This window comes from Triturus cristatus, chromosome 6 (assembly GCF_964204655.1).
Source record: "Triturus cristatus chromosome 6, aTriCri1.1, whole genome shotgun sequence".
In the NCBI taxonomy this organism is placed as follows: Eukaryota; Metazoa; Chordata; class Amphibia; order Caudata; family Salamandridae; genus Triturus; species Triturus cristatus.
This window is the reverse complement of record NC_140589.1, coordinates 593,076,933-593,096,175: the sequence shown is the minus strand read 5'-3', so window position 1 is coordinate 593,096,175 and position 19,243 is coordinate 593,076,933. Positions and strand designations below refer to the sequence as shown.

General features: G+C 48.1%; 1 protein-coding gene across 2 annotated transcripts in view; it reads right to left on the bottom strand.

The window, feature by feature from the left end:
* Window positions 1-19,243, bottom strand: part of CYB5R4 (cytochrome b5 reductase 4) — a 1,096,425-nt gene that overhangs the window by 714,682 nt on the left and 362,500 nt on the right. For both annotated transcript variants that reach the window (XM_085611035.1, XM_085611036.1), the window contains exon 4: window positions 7,270-7,354. In XM_085611035.1, the coding sequence (XP_085467161.1) occupies window positions 7,270-7,354 (85 nt within the window). The remainder of the gene's footprint in view (window positions 1-7,269; window positions 7,355-19,243) is intronic.

Sequence of the window (19,243 nt, the reverse complement as noted above, 5' to 3'; positions counted from 1 at the left end):
TGGGTGGGAATAACTCTGCGTCAGTGGCAGAGATTTCTACACCTGAAAAAAAGGTTTACGCCTGCCAGGAATCCTTTGTCAGTTTCTGGTAGGCGTAAGCAAGGTAAATCCAGCCATACTTATGCCTATGACCAACATTCACATTCTGAATAGGGCCACTGAGTGAAAAAGGGACTCATTGACCCATACTTTGTACAATTTTTTTTTTAAAGTGATCACTAGGTACGCATATCTACATGATTGCAAAAGACAAACCGAGCAACTGCGTGTCAACAGAAAATAATTTTTGCATACATGCAATTTAAAACTCGATTTCCTATAGCATCAAATAGTCCCTTTGTGAAATTGCCAACAAGCATTTGCAATGCAATAGCTCTCGCATTTTGGAGAGTTTAAGCTATTAGCATAGTAAATAACAATGTATTTTATTTATATGTTTTGGTCATTGAATAAATAAAAGACATTGTCATGTAAAATGCCAATAGCTCAAACTCTTGGAAATGCAAGACCTATTCAAAGAAGCGGCCACCATTGTCCACGGCTGCTTAGAAAGTAAAAGCGTGCACTGTGCACTGAATGTTGCAGGAAAGCATGTCATGGCTGCAGTAGGAGAAACGGATTAAAGAAAATAGTGCTTACAGACTAAAAAAGACGTACCATGTAACAACCGAAGTAAAAGGGCCAGTCCTCATGGGAGGTAACGAATGAAGACAAGGCGGTACTATGGAGGGACTAACAAGCCTAATAAAGACAGAAGCCAGCATTTATGAAGGACAATGACAAGCCAATTACAAATATGGGCGAAGAGTGTGCGGGGCTTCCATTCTGTACTCCAATATAGCATGGCTCGCAAGCAGCGCCTGTGCTGCCCAGGTCGACCTGAAAATGGGGATATTGACTCAGTTTTATTATAGCACAAAATCTCCCTGGGTCTAAACTCACGAAGTGTGTTTGGAGTGACAAATTAAGAAGAGGTATCGACTCTCAATAAAGGAGAGTAATCCCTTTAGGACGATTACCCTCACTCACCAAAGGTGACATGCTTCATCATTTGGGAATCTCCTCTCAGTGGAAAAACCTAGTTACACTGCGGGCTACAACCCCCTCACTATGAGGGAGGAGCTCAGGTAAAATACAAAAAATCACAGCGCAAAATAAAATAAATGTGTATCCCAACAATATTGTATGTTTTATTGCACCTTTATGGTTTTTTCACTTTAGCAGCAGCTTTGTATATCTTTGTGGTCCTGACGAAATCCCGGATAGTTTTCTGATCAGAGGGGCTGAAACATGTTGACCGTGTGTTCACAACCAGCAGTCTAATTTCCATACTGCTGTTGCACTGCTTTTTATGCCTGCCAGTGGGAGCAAGCCAATAAAGTTAGATCTATTTGCTACTCACTAGGTAGTTTTAAAATCACATTTATTTTATTTTGCGCTGTGATTTTTTGTATTTTACCTTACTTACCATGGGACTTTAGGATCCCAGAGAGTGTAGCAGCTTCTACTTCAAAACACACTTCGCGAGTTTAGACCCAGGGAGGTTTTATGCTATAATATGTTGTTAATAGGGGTCACCCTCCATGCAGGTCTTTAAAATTCAGTCCCTTGGACCCTCCATTCTCTGGTTTTGTTGTTACTGATATTGACTCAGTGCCATGAACTTTTTGACACTGAGCCAACAGCCCAATTTTGGCATTACTCTATTCACACTGAACTGAAATTCGCACTGTGTCTGCTCGCCACACCCTGCAAGACTCAAAAAACTCTTCATCAAGGGTCTCCTCTACCTGCACTACATCATACTCTATGAGAACAACTGCCTTATCACTCCTTGTACAATACTGGATTGGGAATCAAAATCAGCCTGGGCAAATGTTATCTTATCAGCCCATGCGAAGAGCATGCGTGAGAGTTCCCTCTTTGCAAGGGTTGAGTGGGGACATTTCTCTCAAAGAAGTCTTTGTTCAAATGCAAAAAAATCACTAATCTTAAAACACTTTTCATGACATACTGCCTTTTTCTTCATCTCATTTTACTCTTCAGTCCACTTGACTCCTCTTTTGTTCAGATCTTATCAGTCTCTAACCCAAACATCTCTATGATTTTGTTTACTCCCTTCCACTATTCTGTTCTTTATTTTCCTCTTGTCTTTCTACTATCGTTCTAACTTTTGTATTTCCCTTTTTTCTCTCATCATCTCCTTTTCCTTGCTCCTCTCATTCTCTTCCCTCATTTCCTACATTATGTAATAATCAATTTATCTTCCCTTCTCTCTAGCCTCTGCCCATCCTTCTTTTTCCACTTTTGATGTTATCTTCTGTTGGACCTGGCCCATTGGCAGGTTCACCCCTAAACTTTTTGCATTTATCCTAGCCTTTTTCCCTATGTAGTGTTAGTGGTTTTAGGCCTCTAGGCACTTTAGCACTGTGTCCCAGTGTAGAGTGCGTGCGCTCTGTTTTACCTTTAGTGAGACTGGCCTGCCCTCCCAAAGGAATGCATGGGGGATATGTGTGTCCATGGTAATTCCTGGTGTGAGAGGAGTGCAGGTGCAAGTTTAGTATGTGCGAACTCGTAAGAATAAATGCTGTTCAATGATGTGCGCAGATTTATTAAAACTATAGGAGAAGTGCCACTTCTAGAAGTTGGCCTTTCTGTGAGCTGTGTACCTGCCTGCCTGATGTGGAGTGCATGTCAGGCTTGTGATTGACAGCAGCTGAGAGGGTTGGGGAATTCCAGGAGCCAGGATGAGTCTGCCCAGTGGTGAATAGGGAGATCTGCATCTAGATGGGAGGGAGGAGTTGCACCTGGGACCTGAATAGAGCTGTGCCTTCCCTCCACAATGCTGGCTCCGCCCCCTGTGGTGCGTCTGAGCACCTAGCCCCCACCTGACAATGGAGAGAGGAGCTGAGCACAACAAAGTGCTCCAAAGCTCCCCCAAACCAGTTGCATCTGGTTTTCTCCCAGCCCTGTGCTGGGGGAACAAAGGAAAAATGTGTATAAAAGAAGGGGCTGTGACCCCATGAAAATGTTCAGTCTGTTGTGCTGTTCCTGACTTGAGGGGGGCTTGCTGCTGGGCTCCAGGAGGAACTACCACTAGGGACTGCCTCCCTGCTGGAGGGCCATGTGAGCTAACCTGCCTGGGCCCAGCTCTTTGCCCCCCCCTCCATCCTCAAGGGACTTTCCCTGGACTTTGGTCTTCAGCGCCGGTGAGCGCTCTATTTTTCATTTTGGGAGCGCTTTTATTATTGCCCAGAGGAGAGTGAGGAACTGGCGGCGTGCCGAGCGCTACTGCCGTGGTTCTGGAGGTAATCCCGACATGGGGATTCCCAGTAGCTGCTGGGGGAAGCGGGTGCCCACCTCGCTTATCTTTATTCTTGTCCTCGCGGGTGCCCACCCCGCCTCTTGCCGCTTTGTTGTGATTTCGGCAGGTGACCACCCCGCCGTTGTGTTCGTTGTCACGGGTGCCCACCCCGCTGGCGTGCTGTTGTGGCGGGTGCCCACCCCACCATTATATTTAATTTAAACGAAGGTGGGAGCCCACCCGCGCTTCGGTGAAGGAAGGAGAAAAATCACTGCCGCGCCCCGGGGAGGAAGCCAGGCAACCTGTGTTAGGACATGGGCGGGGCTTAGCCAGGAAGCAGACGGGAGCCTACCCCACGCTCCTGTGTGTGCCCGTGAAGGACCGCGGGCCAGAAGGAAAGCGCCGGTCGGAACACAGGCGGAGTCGTGCCTGTGTTCCAGGAAGCCAGAAGACCGAGGCGGGAGACTACCCCGTGCTGGGACGTGGGCCTCAGGACCCAGAGAGGCTCCCGTGCCGGTGCACGCCTCGCATCGGCAGCCAAAGCCAGGCAGGAGCCTACCCCATGCTGCCAACCAGCCAGACGACGACGGAGACTTCGCTCCATAGGTGGGGGCTCCCCGTGAACGGAGGAGAGCCCCGCGGGGGTGAAGAGTCTGCCGGCTGCAGGCACAGGCCCCACGACGCTGAAGAGTGACAGAGGCGGCAACAGGGGAGAGCAGAAGCATCCTGAACAGCCCCGGTGAGTGGGGCTGTGTTGTGTATCTGGGGGGGTGCGATCGAGTCACATTGTCGGTGCATCCCCCCCTGGGGACACTCTACCGAGGTACAGAGGGTGCCAGTGCTTGATTGGTTCCTCCAGCTGCACCGCCATAGCGGGAAGATGCGACATTTGGGTGTCACCTCAGTTTCTTTTAAAAAGTCCCGGAGGGAGGGACTTGGGGGTATTTCTTTTGAGGAGAGCTGGCACAGTGTGCCCAAGTCAGTTTCCAGCTGCACCGAGGGGGGCAATTTGTGTGAAGAGCCCCAGAGGCACCGTAGTGCCAGAGCTTGTGTTGCCTAATTCTCCGTTGCCCTGGGGGAACGCAAGCGACTGCAACTTTGTATATTGTGTGATTATGATCGAATGTGTTTATTATAATACAAAGGCTACTTATATATATAACCTTGGGTGGAGTTTCTTTTGTGGTGTACCTGGGGTGTTGTTGCTGTGTGCGTGCGCAAATGCTTTACACATTGCCTCCGGGATAGGCCTGACTGCTCGTGCCAAGCTACCAAAGGGGTGAGCAGGGGTTACCTTTGGCGTGTAACTCCCTTGCCCTGACTAGAGTGGTGGTCTCTGCCTGGCTTTGGCGCAAGCCTTAGCCAACCAGAGACCCCATTTCTAACACCTTCCCTTCCCTCTTCATTTCCCGCCCCCTTCCTTTCCCTAGCTTATCAGTCTCCCCTCTATGTTCTATCTGGGTCCCCTTTCTTCCCTTACTTCTTTCTTTACCTCCCTCTTTTTTCTTAAAGAAAACAGCAAGAATTGCAGTGGTACTTTCCGAGAGACATGTACTTAAGTGATGGAGACTGAGCCTGTGATTCACGCAGAATCTGGCTCCTTTACCAGGTTCTCCCAACAGGAGGATGTGCAAAGTAGGAGTGCTGAAGTTCTGATGAATGCAAATAAAACGATGTTGACTATTTGTGGATGAACAAAAAGCAACACCATCAACCTGCCTTTTGACTAGGTGCTATCCAGGGGTGTTGCTGCTCTGCTCAGGCACACCTCCCTAATATCTGGTTATCTCGCGATCCAGCTTCACTCTCTCTTGCCTAGGTTTACATACATACATGCCATGGATTCACCCAGAAGAAAGAATTTAGACCTTCTTTACTCCCTTCCAAGGAGAACTCCATATTTCAGATCACACACCCCACAGCTCCCTTTTATGATTAAACTGGCAGTTTTCAGTAGATCAAGTACGCCTCTTATAGGGCACTTTACCACCTTACCCCTCACTAAAATAGGGTACTGGAACTGAGAATTGATAGTGGTGACTGGACTTAGGGGAATGGACTCTGGCATCACAGTGCTTCCTGCCACTTCTGACCCATCTCATCTGCACACATCCAGGCAGAGGCGCACAGCTTCACCAGTAAATATTACACCGTCTGCTCTCTTGGCCTCCTGCTTTCATGTCACTGGCATGACCATGGCATTGACAGTGCAACGCCTCACTGGGCCTTGTACTGTTAATCACACTGAATGTGTGACGTCAGCCATTGGTGAAGAGCTCTGATGGCCATCTTTCCATTAAAGAGCTCTGTGGCCCTTCTGCAGCCATGCATCCAATCATAGCACAGCCTGTCAGCGCCATAAATACACAATCTGTGCTTGACAATCAGACATGCACATATTGTTTCCCACTGTTATTATGAGGCCCTGTATCTGCACTCCTCCAAGCCCTTGGGTCACCGAAAAATTAACGTAGGCTGACCAGGGACAGGCTCCTCCGTTAAGGCAAAGGAGCATCGACATTATTACCATTTTATTTTTCATTGACTCTGCAAACCTCCGTCCCAGCCGAGTCTCAGGATGGGGTCGGGCCGCCGCTGACTGGCAGTAGCAGAGAGGAGTAATGGGCTGGGCACTTTAAAGTGCACTTGTCTCTTTGGCCAGCCGTCCTGCGACAGCCAGCCAGGCATGCACACTTTAAACCTCTCAACCAAGCTGGTTGAGACTGAGCAAAGGCCTCCAGGGTACTTTCGAGTGCTGAGAGAGCCTACTCCATCCAATCCTGGCGCTGCGCTCTTGCTGGTTAAAGAGCAAGAGAGCAGCACCAGGATTGGTTAGGGAAGTTGGCTGGGCCCAAGGAGAGAGAAACACCGGGACGGAGCGTGGACGTTCAGCTAGGTAAGTGATAAATGTACTTTATGTGCATTATGCCCTAAATCACACATGCATTACAATACTGTTTTAAAGTTAAACATTTTAACTTTAAAACGATAATGCAATGCATGTCAGCATGAATTTAGTTTATATATATTTTTGTCCAGTAGACTGCCCCAACCTCCCTCCATAGCTGGCAACTGGCACTGACAGTGATGCTAACCACTATGTCGGGGCGGAGGCTGGACAGAGTGACAACACCAGCTGTAGACTTTTTCAAAACAGCTTACTGGCTGCCGGAGAAGTGCCTGATTCCCACTACAGCCAGTCTTGGCTTGCCCATGTACTCCGATACCCTCCTCCTTACTAACTGTATTTATATATCAATTAATAACAAGCATTGGCATTGCCAATAGGTCTCGCTTTTGGGACCTTATAAGTGTTTAACTATGCAACAGTTGCATAACTAAATACTTATAAGGTCCCAAAAGCGATACCTATTGGCTATGCCAATGCTTGTTTTTTGGTAGGCACGAAGAGCAACCCTCCCCGTGTAATGCCAGCTGCTGCAACAGGGGGAGGGACGGACTCTGAGGAGAGAGAGCAGAGGAGGAAAGAGCAACAGAGAACCAGTCTGCCAAGTAGGTGCGAACGTTAAAGTGAAAGTAATCATTTCGCGGGCGCTTTGAAGTTCGCAGTGGCCGCGCGGCTCACTGAGAACATCAAAGCGCCCGCGAAATGTACAAGCAGGCTGCCAAATGGTGCGCACGCCTGGCGCACATGCACTGTAGTTGGGGGCCTGAAAAGCACTCATTTGCACTTCCAAAACCCCGTTTCCTATAGCTCTAGCCTGAGCAGCGCTAAAGCACTGGCTCAGGCGAGACCTAAAAATCGTAGCGATTCGAATCATATTTGTCAACCTGCGTAAATGAAACGTCTGTCCTTCTGACTTCATTGGACAAGGTAAATAAAGGAATGTGCTGTATTATCACAACCACCGATTTAAAGTGTTAATAATATGTCAGTAAAAATATATCCGAATTAACATGAATACAATTTTACACAACTAACCAACAGCTTGTAAAAACAATACCTTTTGCAATCGTGGCTGGCTTCGTTGACATTCTTCCAATAAGACATTCTTTAAGCATAGATTCATAATTGACCCAACGGTGTACCTGCATGAAAATCAGATGGACAATCTTCAGTTGATAACATAAGGGCAGTGACATGCTGCTGACATGAATGACAGTGAGCAAAACCATCATATAAAGCATGCTGAAGAGTCAAAACAACTGAAGAGCCTTTTTTTATGTTTTTGCTATTAACCATAAATAATTCTGCCATGTGAGAAGAACAATCTAAAATGACCTTCACCCGACATCAAATGACCAGTCCATGTCATCTGTCTAATAACATAATTGCCATCATTCTGTGACCAAAAATATGTATGATTTTTCAGGTTTTGAAATTGTTAATTAGCAAAATGATGACAGCAACTTAATTATCACATGACCTTTGTCACAGTGCTGATATCGAGAATTACAATCTGGAAGGAGCCACCGAGTTCCGATATGTAATGTGGAGGACAGTGGCTAGAATGAGTTGCTCTGGATACGGTTCCAAAAGTTGTTAGCAACAGTGGCGGCGCCTCTATGGTGGAGGAGCGCCGCCCACTGCCTTTGAGCAGTGTAAAAGGAAAGGAAATATAAAATGATGATAGCTTTGAGGTATTATCATTTTATGTTTCCTTTGCGGGCGGGCTGGTGGATGGGGCAGCTCTGCTCACGGAGCAGGGGAGGAGTGGTTTGCCCACTCCTAAGTTATGTTAATGTTATGTTAATGAATCTGTAAAGCGCATGGCTGCCTCAGGGGGCTGAGGATTAGGCTGGAAAAAGCCAAGTCTTCTCAGTCTTTCTGAAAGCCCAGTGATTCTGGATGCTCCTGATGGTCACCGGGAGAGCATTCCAAAGGGCAAACACCTTATATCGGACGAGCGCCCTCCCGCTCTTGCTCTTCTGACTAGGGGAACACAAGCCAGGTGAAGATCTGCAGAATGCAGTTCTTGACGTGGGACGTATGGAAATAATAGATTGGATAGAACAGGGGGCACTTGAGAAGTAAGGCTTTTGTGTGCAATGTACAGTGTCTTGAAGTGCATTCTCTTTTCCACCAGGAGCCAGTGCAATTAGAGAATGAGTTTAGAAATTGAGCGGAATTTTGGGAATGCAACTAGAGTTCGCACCGCAGCATGTTGAGCCTTCTGAAGTCGTTTGATTCCTGTTTTATCAGCTCCCAGAAACAGAGTTGCAATAGTCCAGTTTAGAGAGTATAGTGGAATGGATAATCATCTGGCACCGCTGAGAGTCAAAGAACTCAAACAAAGTCTTAAGTCCTCGTAAAAGACCAAAACAGACACCCACTACTGATTTAGTCTGCACTTCAAAGGACAATGCACTGTCTACCCAGGCACCCAGATTTTTTACAGCCTCCTTGGGAAGAGGGGTGAACTCCCGGTCCACCCAAATTAGTCATGATCACTTTCCCCGTTCTCCATGCAGGCTGCATTACAGCCTGCATGGAGAAAAAGCCCATGCCCCCATTTCCTGGTTGAGAGTCGAACCAGGATGCTAAAAAAAAAAAAAAATCACAAAGCTGCATTGCAGCATTGTGATTGGTCAGGGGAGCCTGGGTGCTTACCAATCACAACATTGCACTGCAGCATTGTGATTTGTCAGGGGAACATGGCTGTTCTTCGTGGCTTCCTGTCCCATGAGGAGAGCAGTAGCAAGGAGAAGAGCCACGGACCCGGCAGCAAGGTAAGTGTAAGATTTTTTTTTCCTTTGCACAACTTTGCTACCTCCTCACCCCACACACCCGCAAGTCATGATGGCCGCCACTGCTTGGCAAGCTGACGCAGTGTAACCATTGCAACAGCTTGCCAAGGTGAGTAGGAGGCTACATTTCCTTTTTAGATCGGCTTTACAGCACAACTTTCTTGATGACTTACTAGCTGACACAGAGCGTCTAGAGCGCGCTGCGCAATTTGTTGTTTGTTCTGCTGCTTACTTTTGGCATTCTTAAAATATCCCGTTTTCTATTTTGGTTATATTTGATTTCGTATTATCCCCTGCTTTTATCCCGAGCCCACTTACCTGCACCATAAAATATCGAATACCACCGCTGTTGGGCGGGCCCTTTTCCCGGTGATTCAGAAATCTTGGCGGCCATACTAGGTGTACAGAGGGACGCCCGGTGGCGCCATCTTGGAGGTCGGACGTTCTAGTCGTCACAAGGACGCTAGACGTCTACATAAGGGGGGTAAATTAGGCGGAGAGCCCTGCTAGCTGACACAGTGCGTCTAGAGCGCGCTGCGTAATTTGTTGTTTGTTCTGCTGCTTACTTTTGGCATTCTTAACCCCTTGGCTGCGGCGGGAATTCCGCCGCAGCGCTGGGGGGGGGTTTGGGGGCAGCGCGGTGGCGCTGTGCTCATGACGGAGTGGTTCCATCATGACTCCGCCCACTGCGCTAATCGCCCGCACAGGCGGGGAATCAGCGCAGCGTGGGAGGAGCGGCGGCCAACGGCCGCAGCATGACGGAACCACTCCGTCATGAGCACACGGCACCCGTGGCTCATGACGGAGTGGTTCCGTGATGAGCGCTGAAGGGGTTAAAATATCCCGTTTTCTATTTTGGTTATATTTAATTTCGTATTATCCCCTGCTTTTATCTCGAGCCCACTTACCTGCACCATAAAATATCGAATACCACCGCTGTTGGGCGGGCCCTTTTCCCGGTGATTCAGAAATCTTGGCGGCCATACTAGGTGTACACAGGGACGCCTGGCGGCGCCATCTTGGAGGTCGGACGTTCTAGTCGTCACAAGGACGCTAGACGTACACATAAGGGGGTCATGCTGACGCGCAGCGGAATCGCACAGCGGGGTCGCTGGATTTCCGCCGGAGTTATGCCTGAGTTCAGCCCGTCTGCCCCCGTCTGTGCTGAGGACGGGCTGCGGGACGGGCTGGGCACAGAGGATTTGCATTCTTCTTCTCAGGTAACATGTTTGTACTCCTTCCAGGAGATGATTGCTTTAAAGCCTTCTCTACTAGCCTGTCACCACAGCTTTTCGCCTGAGGGCATTCTACGTTCTTCTGTATGCCATATTTGTAACGGTGTTCCATCGCCCTCTTGCTCCCTTAACGGGATAACACATACCTCTTCCGTTTCACCGATCCATACCCAATTTAGAAAGGGTTTTCTAGTCAATGCTAGGTCACTTATTAAAAATAATGTCGCCTTTCACGATTTTGTGACTGCCAGGAAACCCTCCTGGGTGTTTGTGACAGAAACTTGGGCCTCGGACTCGTCTGGTCATGATTTATTGATGGCGATTCCTGAAGGCTATGCGTTGCATAGACTTGACAGAACTAGATGTAGGGGGGGGCGGGCTGGCAATTCTCTATAAAGCTTCCTTTGCCTGTAGTATTAAAGCCCTGTCTGAGCCCTCGGACTCCTTTGAGGCTATGTACTTTTCTATTTCCTGTTCCCCTTCGGTTTCCTTTACAGGCATCCTTATTTATAGACCTCCTGAACCCAGATCCAACTTTAGCTGTGAGCTCTTTCGAATTTTGGAACCCTATTTTGGTAAACTCCATCTTACCATACTAGGAGACTTAAATTTTCATTTGGATGACCTGGGGTCTAAAAATAGGCTTTCCTTGGTGGACTCGCTGGACGCGTGTGGCTTTACTCAATTGGTGAACAGCCCAACCCATCGAGCTGGCCATATACTTGACGGGGCGTTTACTAACGACCCGAGACTCTCGGTTGGTCCCCCCTGCCTCTGGTCTGGTCTGACCATTTGGCAGTGCCTCTAGAATTAGCATCTTCCCCTACACTGAGCTCCATCAACAGAGAACCCAAAAGGAGCTATAGGAATATTACCAACGAATCCCTTGCTCCGTTTATAGGGTGTATCTCATATTCATCTACCAGGGAAGCTGGTGAGGCTGCACAAGAGCTCGCTAATTCTATCACTGGAGCTGTAGATGTGCTAGCCCCTGTATCCCTTCGGTACTCAGCAAGGCGTAAACCCTCAGCTCCCTGGTTCACTGAGCCGTTAAGGCTCCTGAGGCAGAGCTGTAGGAGACAGGAGAGAAGATGGCGAAAATCCTGGGACGCGTGTAACAAGAGGGAGAGAGAGGACTAGAAAGCTAGTCCATGTCCCCGAGGGATTTATATGTGATTAAACAAAGAAGACTAGCTTAAGTTGACCAAAGTGATGCAGTACTCAAAGTAGTTCTGTCACAGACACCTTGTAGGTGTATTCATTAAGCCCTCACCCACCAACCTAGTTGGTGGCATGCTTCATCATCGGGCCCACCCAGTGACACCTAGTATGTCCCGGGTGTGCTACGACGCCTGATTACAGCGGAGCTGGTATATTGCTGAGAGTGCAGTGAGGTTGGGTGAATTGTGATTTAAAACAGCTTGGTGGTGGTCCCAGTACCCAAGGGTAAATTAAATTTTAATAACTGGGCCGACACCAGCGGTTAAAAGTAAGGCTACAGGACGTGTAAGGGTGGAGAGTTACTGCCCCCTGCGTCCTTCAGATGGTCGACATGTTTCAGCCAGTGCCTTAGAGTATTCTGGCTTTCCTCAGGACCGTTTTTAAAAGAGTGTGGTGAAAATAAAACAGACTTAGTGTTGTGGTACAGACTATGTGATACACTCACTAAGGCATTTTTCTATGTGTGAGAGGGGGATTCCCTTCTCATGCATACCTGTACAAACAAACATTAAAAACAAGGACAAAACATTTGTAGAGAGAGTCAGTAGTCAATTTAGACATCCGGTCAACAATGCTTAGGTGGCCGGCACTATAGTGCATGGTGAGAGGACTATAGTCGGCTAGGTGTGATGGTACTGGTGGTGCCATCAGAGTGAAAGTACGCAACTAATTAAGAGCGTGGTGTGGCTAAAACACGGAAATCACACTGAAGGCTGGTGACTTAGTGTAGCAGGGCGCAAGGAAAATGTTCTTACGCTTTGGGTTATTAGCCAAGGCTTCCTGGAGGGAAGCGGTAAGGGGATGACCCTATGAGAGAAAAAGAGATAGGCTGTGGGAGTTAGGGACCTGTGAGGGAAAAAGCGCTTACCCAGTTTGTTGTTTGGAGGCTTGTCAGGATTGTCATACTCAGTCTTTCTGGTCAGTGCCTGCCTTGTACCTGTTGTCCCACCGTCGTGCTCCGGTAGAAAGAGCCACTCGGCGTGTGGGCTTTTTATACTGAGGTTAACGAGGTAGCACCGCCCCTAGATGTAGTTGCTGCTCATGCTCGTAGTTTGCACACTAGTCTCTCGTGCATGCTCAGTGTATCAGCGGGTTATTGCTCATGCTCATGAATTGCACACTAGTTCCTCGCACATGCTCAGTGTGAGTGCTTGATTTACAATGTAGGAGATTTGCACACTAGTCTCTCATGCATGCTCAGTGTATCAGCGGGTTGTTGCTCATGCTCATGAATTGCACACTAGTTTCTCGCACATGCTCAGTGTGAGTGCATGATTTACAATGTAGGAGATTTGTACTCCTGCCTTTGGCATACGCTCAGTTTGATAGCGCGGTATATGTAAAAACTAGATTATGAAAAAACTACAATATGCCGCCAATGATACGGGGTAGGGGGCAACACCAGTGTTAGGTGTGGCGTGGTCTTATATGCGCAGGCGCTAAGGGTTCAGTGTTGGTTATGTGTGCGTTAATGCTGGGAAAACATGCCTGCGGGACGCGCCGCCTCCCAGAGTGGTTCGGCCCATGAATTACTGTTAAGTGCGCGCAGCGCGCTAAGGTTGACATGGCAGAATGGGTGGGGTTGAAGCATGTGCCCAAGATGTTGGCAGTTTGGTGGTACACACAAGAGGGAGCATGATCAATAATTGTGTCCAGGGGGACTATGGCACGGGGGGCAACTGCGCACAGGCCAGGTGATGTGTGGGTCTAGGGTGTGACTGAGTTCCACGGTATGGCATCGTTGAGGCCATTGGTTTGGGTGGAAAGACGATATATCCAACGTTGTTCCTTGCTGAGTAATTTCTTCTCATTATCCACTGCCAGTTCCGGTAGTTGTTCAATGATGGTCCAGGTCAGGTCATTGGGAGTGTGTCCCTGGGTGATGAAATGACTGGTCAGTTTGCTAATGTTCTTCTTGCACCTGATTGTGCTCCTGTGTTCTGTTATTCTAGTTCTTATTTTTCGGGCGGTCATCCCAATGTATCGGAGGCCGCAGCTGCATGTAAGTAGGTAGATCACGTTACGTGAATTACAGTTTGTGTGGCTGCGTTGAGTCCACACTTTGTCTGGTTCTAATATCAGTGTTTTCGTATGGCTGGTGAGATGGCACACGCTACAATCATTGCATGGGTAGTGTCCAGAGATCTTAGGTAGGCCCCACGCATTCAGGATAGTATTGGGTTCTCTGTTGGTCAGGGGTCTGGGGCGGGTGCTCACAAGTTGGTCTTTCTGGTTGTTGCACCTTTTGTAGGCAAACCTGAGGGTTTCCCATTGTCGTTGTCCAGAGTTTAGAATTTTCCAGTTTTTGCGTATGAGTTTCGCCACCTCATTGGAAGCTGTGTTGAATGTGGTGACACACGTGATGGGTTGGTCACTTTTGTCCTTGGGTACCGTTTCCAGGAGAGCCTCCCTATTTTGGTTCCTGGCTCTTTTCTTGGTTTTGTTGATGATGGCACGGGGGTAGCCTCTTTCCTCCAGTTTCTTAGACAAGTCTGCCGACTGATTTTTGTAGTCAGTTACTTGAGTGCAATTTCTGCGTATACGCAGGAATTGCCCAAATGGTAGGTTTTCCCTTAGAGGGCGGGGATGGAAACTTGTGTAATGAAGGAGTGAGTTCCTTGAGGTAGGCTTGTAATAGGTCGTAGTGATCAGTTGGCCATCTTTGGCCCATATGTTCAGATCAAGGAATGCCAGGTGGCTTGCACTCGAGGTACTAGTGAATTTCAGGTATGGGTCTCTTTCATTGAGCCAAGTGAGGAAAAGTTGTAGAGTTGTTTCTGATCCCTGCCAGATCATAAGGATGTCGTCTATATATCGACGCCAGGTGAGAATATTCCTGGTATAGGGATTGGTATTGGGAGTGATGTGGGTCTGCTCAAAGAGGTGGCACTCACACTGAGCATGTGCGAGAAACTAGTGTGCAATTCATGAGCATGAGCAACAACCCGCTGATACACTGAGCATGCATGAGAGACTAGTGTGCAAATCTCCTACATTGTAAATCAAGCAGTCACACTGAGCATGTGCGAGGAACTAGTGTGCAATTCATGAGCATGAGCAATAACCCACTGATACACTGAGCATGCACGAGAGACTAGTGTGCAAACTACGAGCATGAGCAGCAACTACATCTAGGGGCGGTGCTACCTCGTTAACCTCAGTATAAAAAGCCCACACGCCGAGAGGCTCTTTCTACCGGAGGACGACGGCGGGACAACAGGTACAAGGCAGGCACTGACCAGAAAGACTGTGAGTATGACAATCCTGACAAGCCTCCAAACATCTAACTGGGTAAGCGCTTTTTCCCTCACAGGTCCCTAACTCCCACAGCCTATCTCTTTTTCTCTCATAGGGTCATCCCCGTACCGCTTCCCTCCAGGAAGCCTTGGGTAATAACCCAAAGCGTAAGAACATTTTCCTTGCGCCCTGCTACACTAAGTCACCAGCCTTCAGTGTGATTTCCGTGTTTTAGCCACACCACGCTCTTAATTAGTTGCGTACTTTCACTCTGATGGCACCACCAGTACCATCACACCTAGCCGACTATAGTCCTCTCACCATGCACTATAGTGCCGGTCACCTAAGCATTGTTGACCGGATGTCTAAATTGACTACTGACTCTCTCTACAAATGTTTTGTCCTTGTTTTTAATGTTTGTTTGTACAGGTATGCATGAGAAGGGAATCCCCCTCTCACACATAGAAAAATGCCTTAGTGAGTGTATCACATAGTCTGTACCACAACACTAAGTCTGTTTTATTTTCACCACACCCTTTTAAAAACGGTCCTGAGGAAAGCCAGAATACTCTAAGGCACTGGCTGAAACATGTCGACCATCTGAAGGACGCAGGGGGCAGTAACTCTCCACCCTTACACTTCCTGTAGCCTTACTTTAACCGCTGGTGTCGGCCCAGTTATTAAAATTTAATTTACCCTTGGGTACTGGGACCACCACCAAGCTGTTTTAAATCACAATTCACCCAACCTCACTGCACTCTCAGCAATATACCAGCTCCGCTGTAATCAGGCGTCGTAGCACACCCGGGACATACTAGGTGTCACTGGGTGGGCCCGATGATGAAGCATGCCACCAACTAGGTTGGTGGGTGAGGGCTTCATGAATACACCTACAAGGTGTCTGTGACAGAACTACTTTGAGTACTGCATCACTTTGGTCAACTTAAGCTAGTCTTCTTTGTTTAATCCCATATAAATCCCTCGGGGACATGGACTAGCTTTCTAGTCCTCTCTCTCCCTCTTGTTACACGCATATATAGGCAGCGCACAGCTGCGAGAGTTTAACCACATCACCATGGCTGAGAACCATGGCCTTACCTTTACGGAGGAGGAGGTCAACGACATTCTCGCAGACCCCTCTTTTCAAGTTGATTTCAACACCGCTAATTCCATAGCCCAAACAACTGACTGGGAGACCCTCACTGAGAAAAAGAGAAACAGGATCCGCACCATCCTCCATGGAGTGATCCTAGCCCAATATGTCAAAACCAACACGGCCCCAAGAGGTCTGATTGTCACCAACGCACCCAGGATCTTCTTAGATGACCCCACCTTCAGGAAGGATTGGGCCCAGATCGCCTGGCATTGCACCAGGGACTGGATGATACTAATTATAAAAACTGCCAAATGTCTTTCAGAAGCTATTGTAATTGAAATCCAACTATCAGAAAGCCACTTCAATACAACCCTGACAGCTTACAAAAAGAAATTAGACGATCAAAATAAAGAAATTAACGAGTACAAGGAGTACCTGACTCAAGCTAAAATCAAGAAATTTGAGAAAGACCTCAAAAAATTCAGTTATGCCAAAGTCTTTCCATACTCTGAAGAAGACTTCACCCCACCAGCCAATAATTCCAGTGCCTCAGACTCCTCAGCAGATGACAGTTCCACATCTAGTGACTCTAGCAATAGCTCACACAAACGGGGTGGCAGAGGCCGCCACGGACAACGCTGGCAAAACAACTGGCAGGGAGGACCACCTGGATATTACTTCGGGCCTCCAACTAACTTTGGCCCAATGCAAAACCCCTACTTTGGATACCAACAAGCGTATACACCTGGCCCCATGCCCCTATTCCCAGGAAACCATGGACCCCATAGGCCTCCTTTTTTAGGACAGGGCAGAAGAACACGCGGAAGGAGAAGACACAACCCACAACCACAAGTACACTGGGCCGAAGACGGCAACCCAGTGAGCGCGAACACTCGCCAGAAGGCACCCAGCCAACCGGGAACCAGCAAACCATGAATCAAGCAACCCATGAGTCCATGGTGTTTAACCTTTCAAGCATCTCACTGACACCTAAACAGGTCTCAGTACTAGAAAAGGGACTATCCTTCGTACCCACGACTAGATTGGACAAATTTAAATTGCACGTGGAACTGGCGGAGTTCATGAGGAAACTAAAACTCAAGGCCTTCTTCGAGAAATCCTCAAGGGATGACTCAATCCCCACGGAAAACCCTAACATCACAGGCCTGAGGACCAAATCCACCTTCACCCCGCCACCATCCACAGTGCCCCCTGAGATCACCACTTTTGAACTGGCTGTTTACAATGATGTCGAGAATCTAGAACCAACCAACCATTTCAACAACCTGTCGAAGGAAGACAGAGAAACCATCCAGGAACTCAAAAACAATCCCTCTATCATAATAAAACCTGCCGACAAGGGAGGAGGCATTGTGCTCTTAGACAAGCAGGACTATGACACCGAATGCCGCCGACTACTGAGCGACCAAAGAAACTACAAGAAACTAGAACATGACCCAACCAACACACTACAAGGCACTATTCAGGCCCTAGTGAATACCGCCCACCAGGCGGAACATATCTCCAAACAAGAAGCAGAGTACCTCTGCCCTCAAAAGATAAAAGTACCATACTTTTACACTGTACCAAAAATACACAAAGGCATTCTTCCCCCCCCCCCCGGGCAGACCTATAGTGTCTGGCATCAACTCCCTTTTGGAACCTCTCTCTCGCTACTGCGATTTCTTTCTTAACCCACTGGTCCAGCAAACACCTAGTTACATCCAGGACACGAAACACTTACTACAAGTCATCAACAACATCGAATTCAACCCTGAAACACAACTCCTGGTGGGCCTGGACATCGAAAGTCTTTACACCAGTATCCCCCAGGACGCCACCATCCAAGTCCTGAGACAGGTACTTATGGAGTCCCCATGGCCGCACCGCACACCTAGAGACTTCATCCTCCAATGTGCCACAATAGCACTAAAGGAAAACTATTTTGAGTATGAGGGAAGCCTGTACCTCCAACCAACGGAACATCTATGGGCAGCGTTTTCGCTCCTAGCGTGGCAGGACTCTATGTCCACCTCTTTGAGCAGACCCACATCACTCCCAATACCAATCCCTATACCAGGAATATTCTCACCTGGCGTCGATATATAGACGACATCCTTATGATCTGGCAGGGATCAGAAACAACTCTACAACTTTTCCTCACTTGGCTCAATGAAAGAGACCCATACCTGAAATTCACAAGCACCTCGAGTGCAAGCCACCTGGCATTCCTTGATCTGAACATATGGGCCAAAGATGGCCAACTGATCACTACGACCTATTACAAGCCTACCTCAAGGAACTCACTCCTTCATTACACAAGTTTCCATCCCCGCCCTCTAAGGGAAAACCTACCATTTGGGCAATTCCTGCGTATACGCAGAAATTGCACTCAAGTAACTGACTACAAAAATCAGTCGGCAGACTTGTCTAAGAAACTGGAGGAAAGAGGCTACCCCCGTGCCATCATCAACAAAACCAAGAAAAGAGCCAGGAACCAAAATAGGGAGGCTCTCCTGGAAACGGTACCCAAGGACAAAAGTGACCAACCCATCACGTGTGTCACCACATTCAACACAGCTTCCAATGAGGTGGCGAAACTCATACGCAAAAACTGGAAAATTCTAAACTCTGGACAACGACAATGGGAAACCCCCAGGTTTGCCTACAAAAGGTGCAACAACCTGAAAGACCAACTTGTGAGCACCCGCCCCAGACCCCTGACCAACAGAGAACCCAATACTATCCTGAATGCGTGGGGCCTACCTAAGATCTCTGGACACTACCCATGCAATGATTGTAGCGTGTGCCATCTCACCAGCCATACGAAAACACTGATATTAGAACCAGACAAAGTGTGGACTCAACGCAGCCACACAAACTGTAATTCACGTAACGTGATCTACCTACTTACATGCAGCTGCGGCCTCCGATACATTGGGATGACCGCCCGAAAAATAAGAACTAGAATAACAGAACACAGGAGCACAATCAGGTGCAAGAAGAACATTAGCAAACTGACCAGTCATTTCATCACCCAGGGACACACTCTCAATGACCTGACCTGGACCATCATTGAACAACTACCGGAACTGGCAGTGGATAATGAGAAGAAATTACTCAGCAAGGAACAACGTTGGATATATCGTCTTTCCACCCACACCAATGGCCTCAACGATGCCATACCGTGGAACTCAGTCACACCCTAGACCCACACATCACCTGGCCTGTGCGCAGTTGCCCCCCGTGCCATAGTCCCCCTGGACACAATTATTGATCATGCTCCCTCTTGTGTGTACCACCAAACTGCCAACATCTTGGGCACATGCTTCAACCCCACCCATTCTGCCATGTCAACCTTAGCGCGCTGCGCGCACTTAACAGTAATTCATGGGCCGAACCACTCTGGGAGGCGGCGCGTCCCGCAGGCATGTTTTCCCA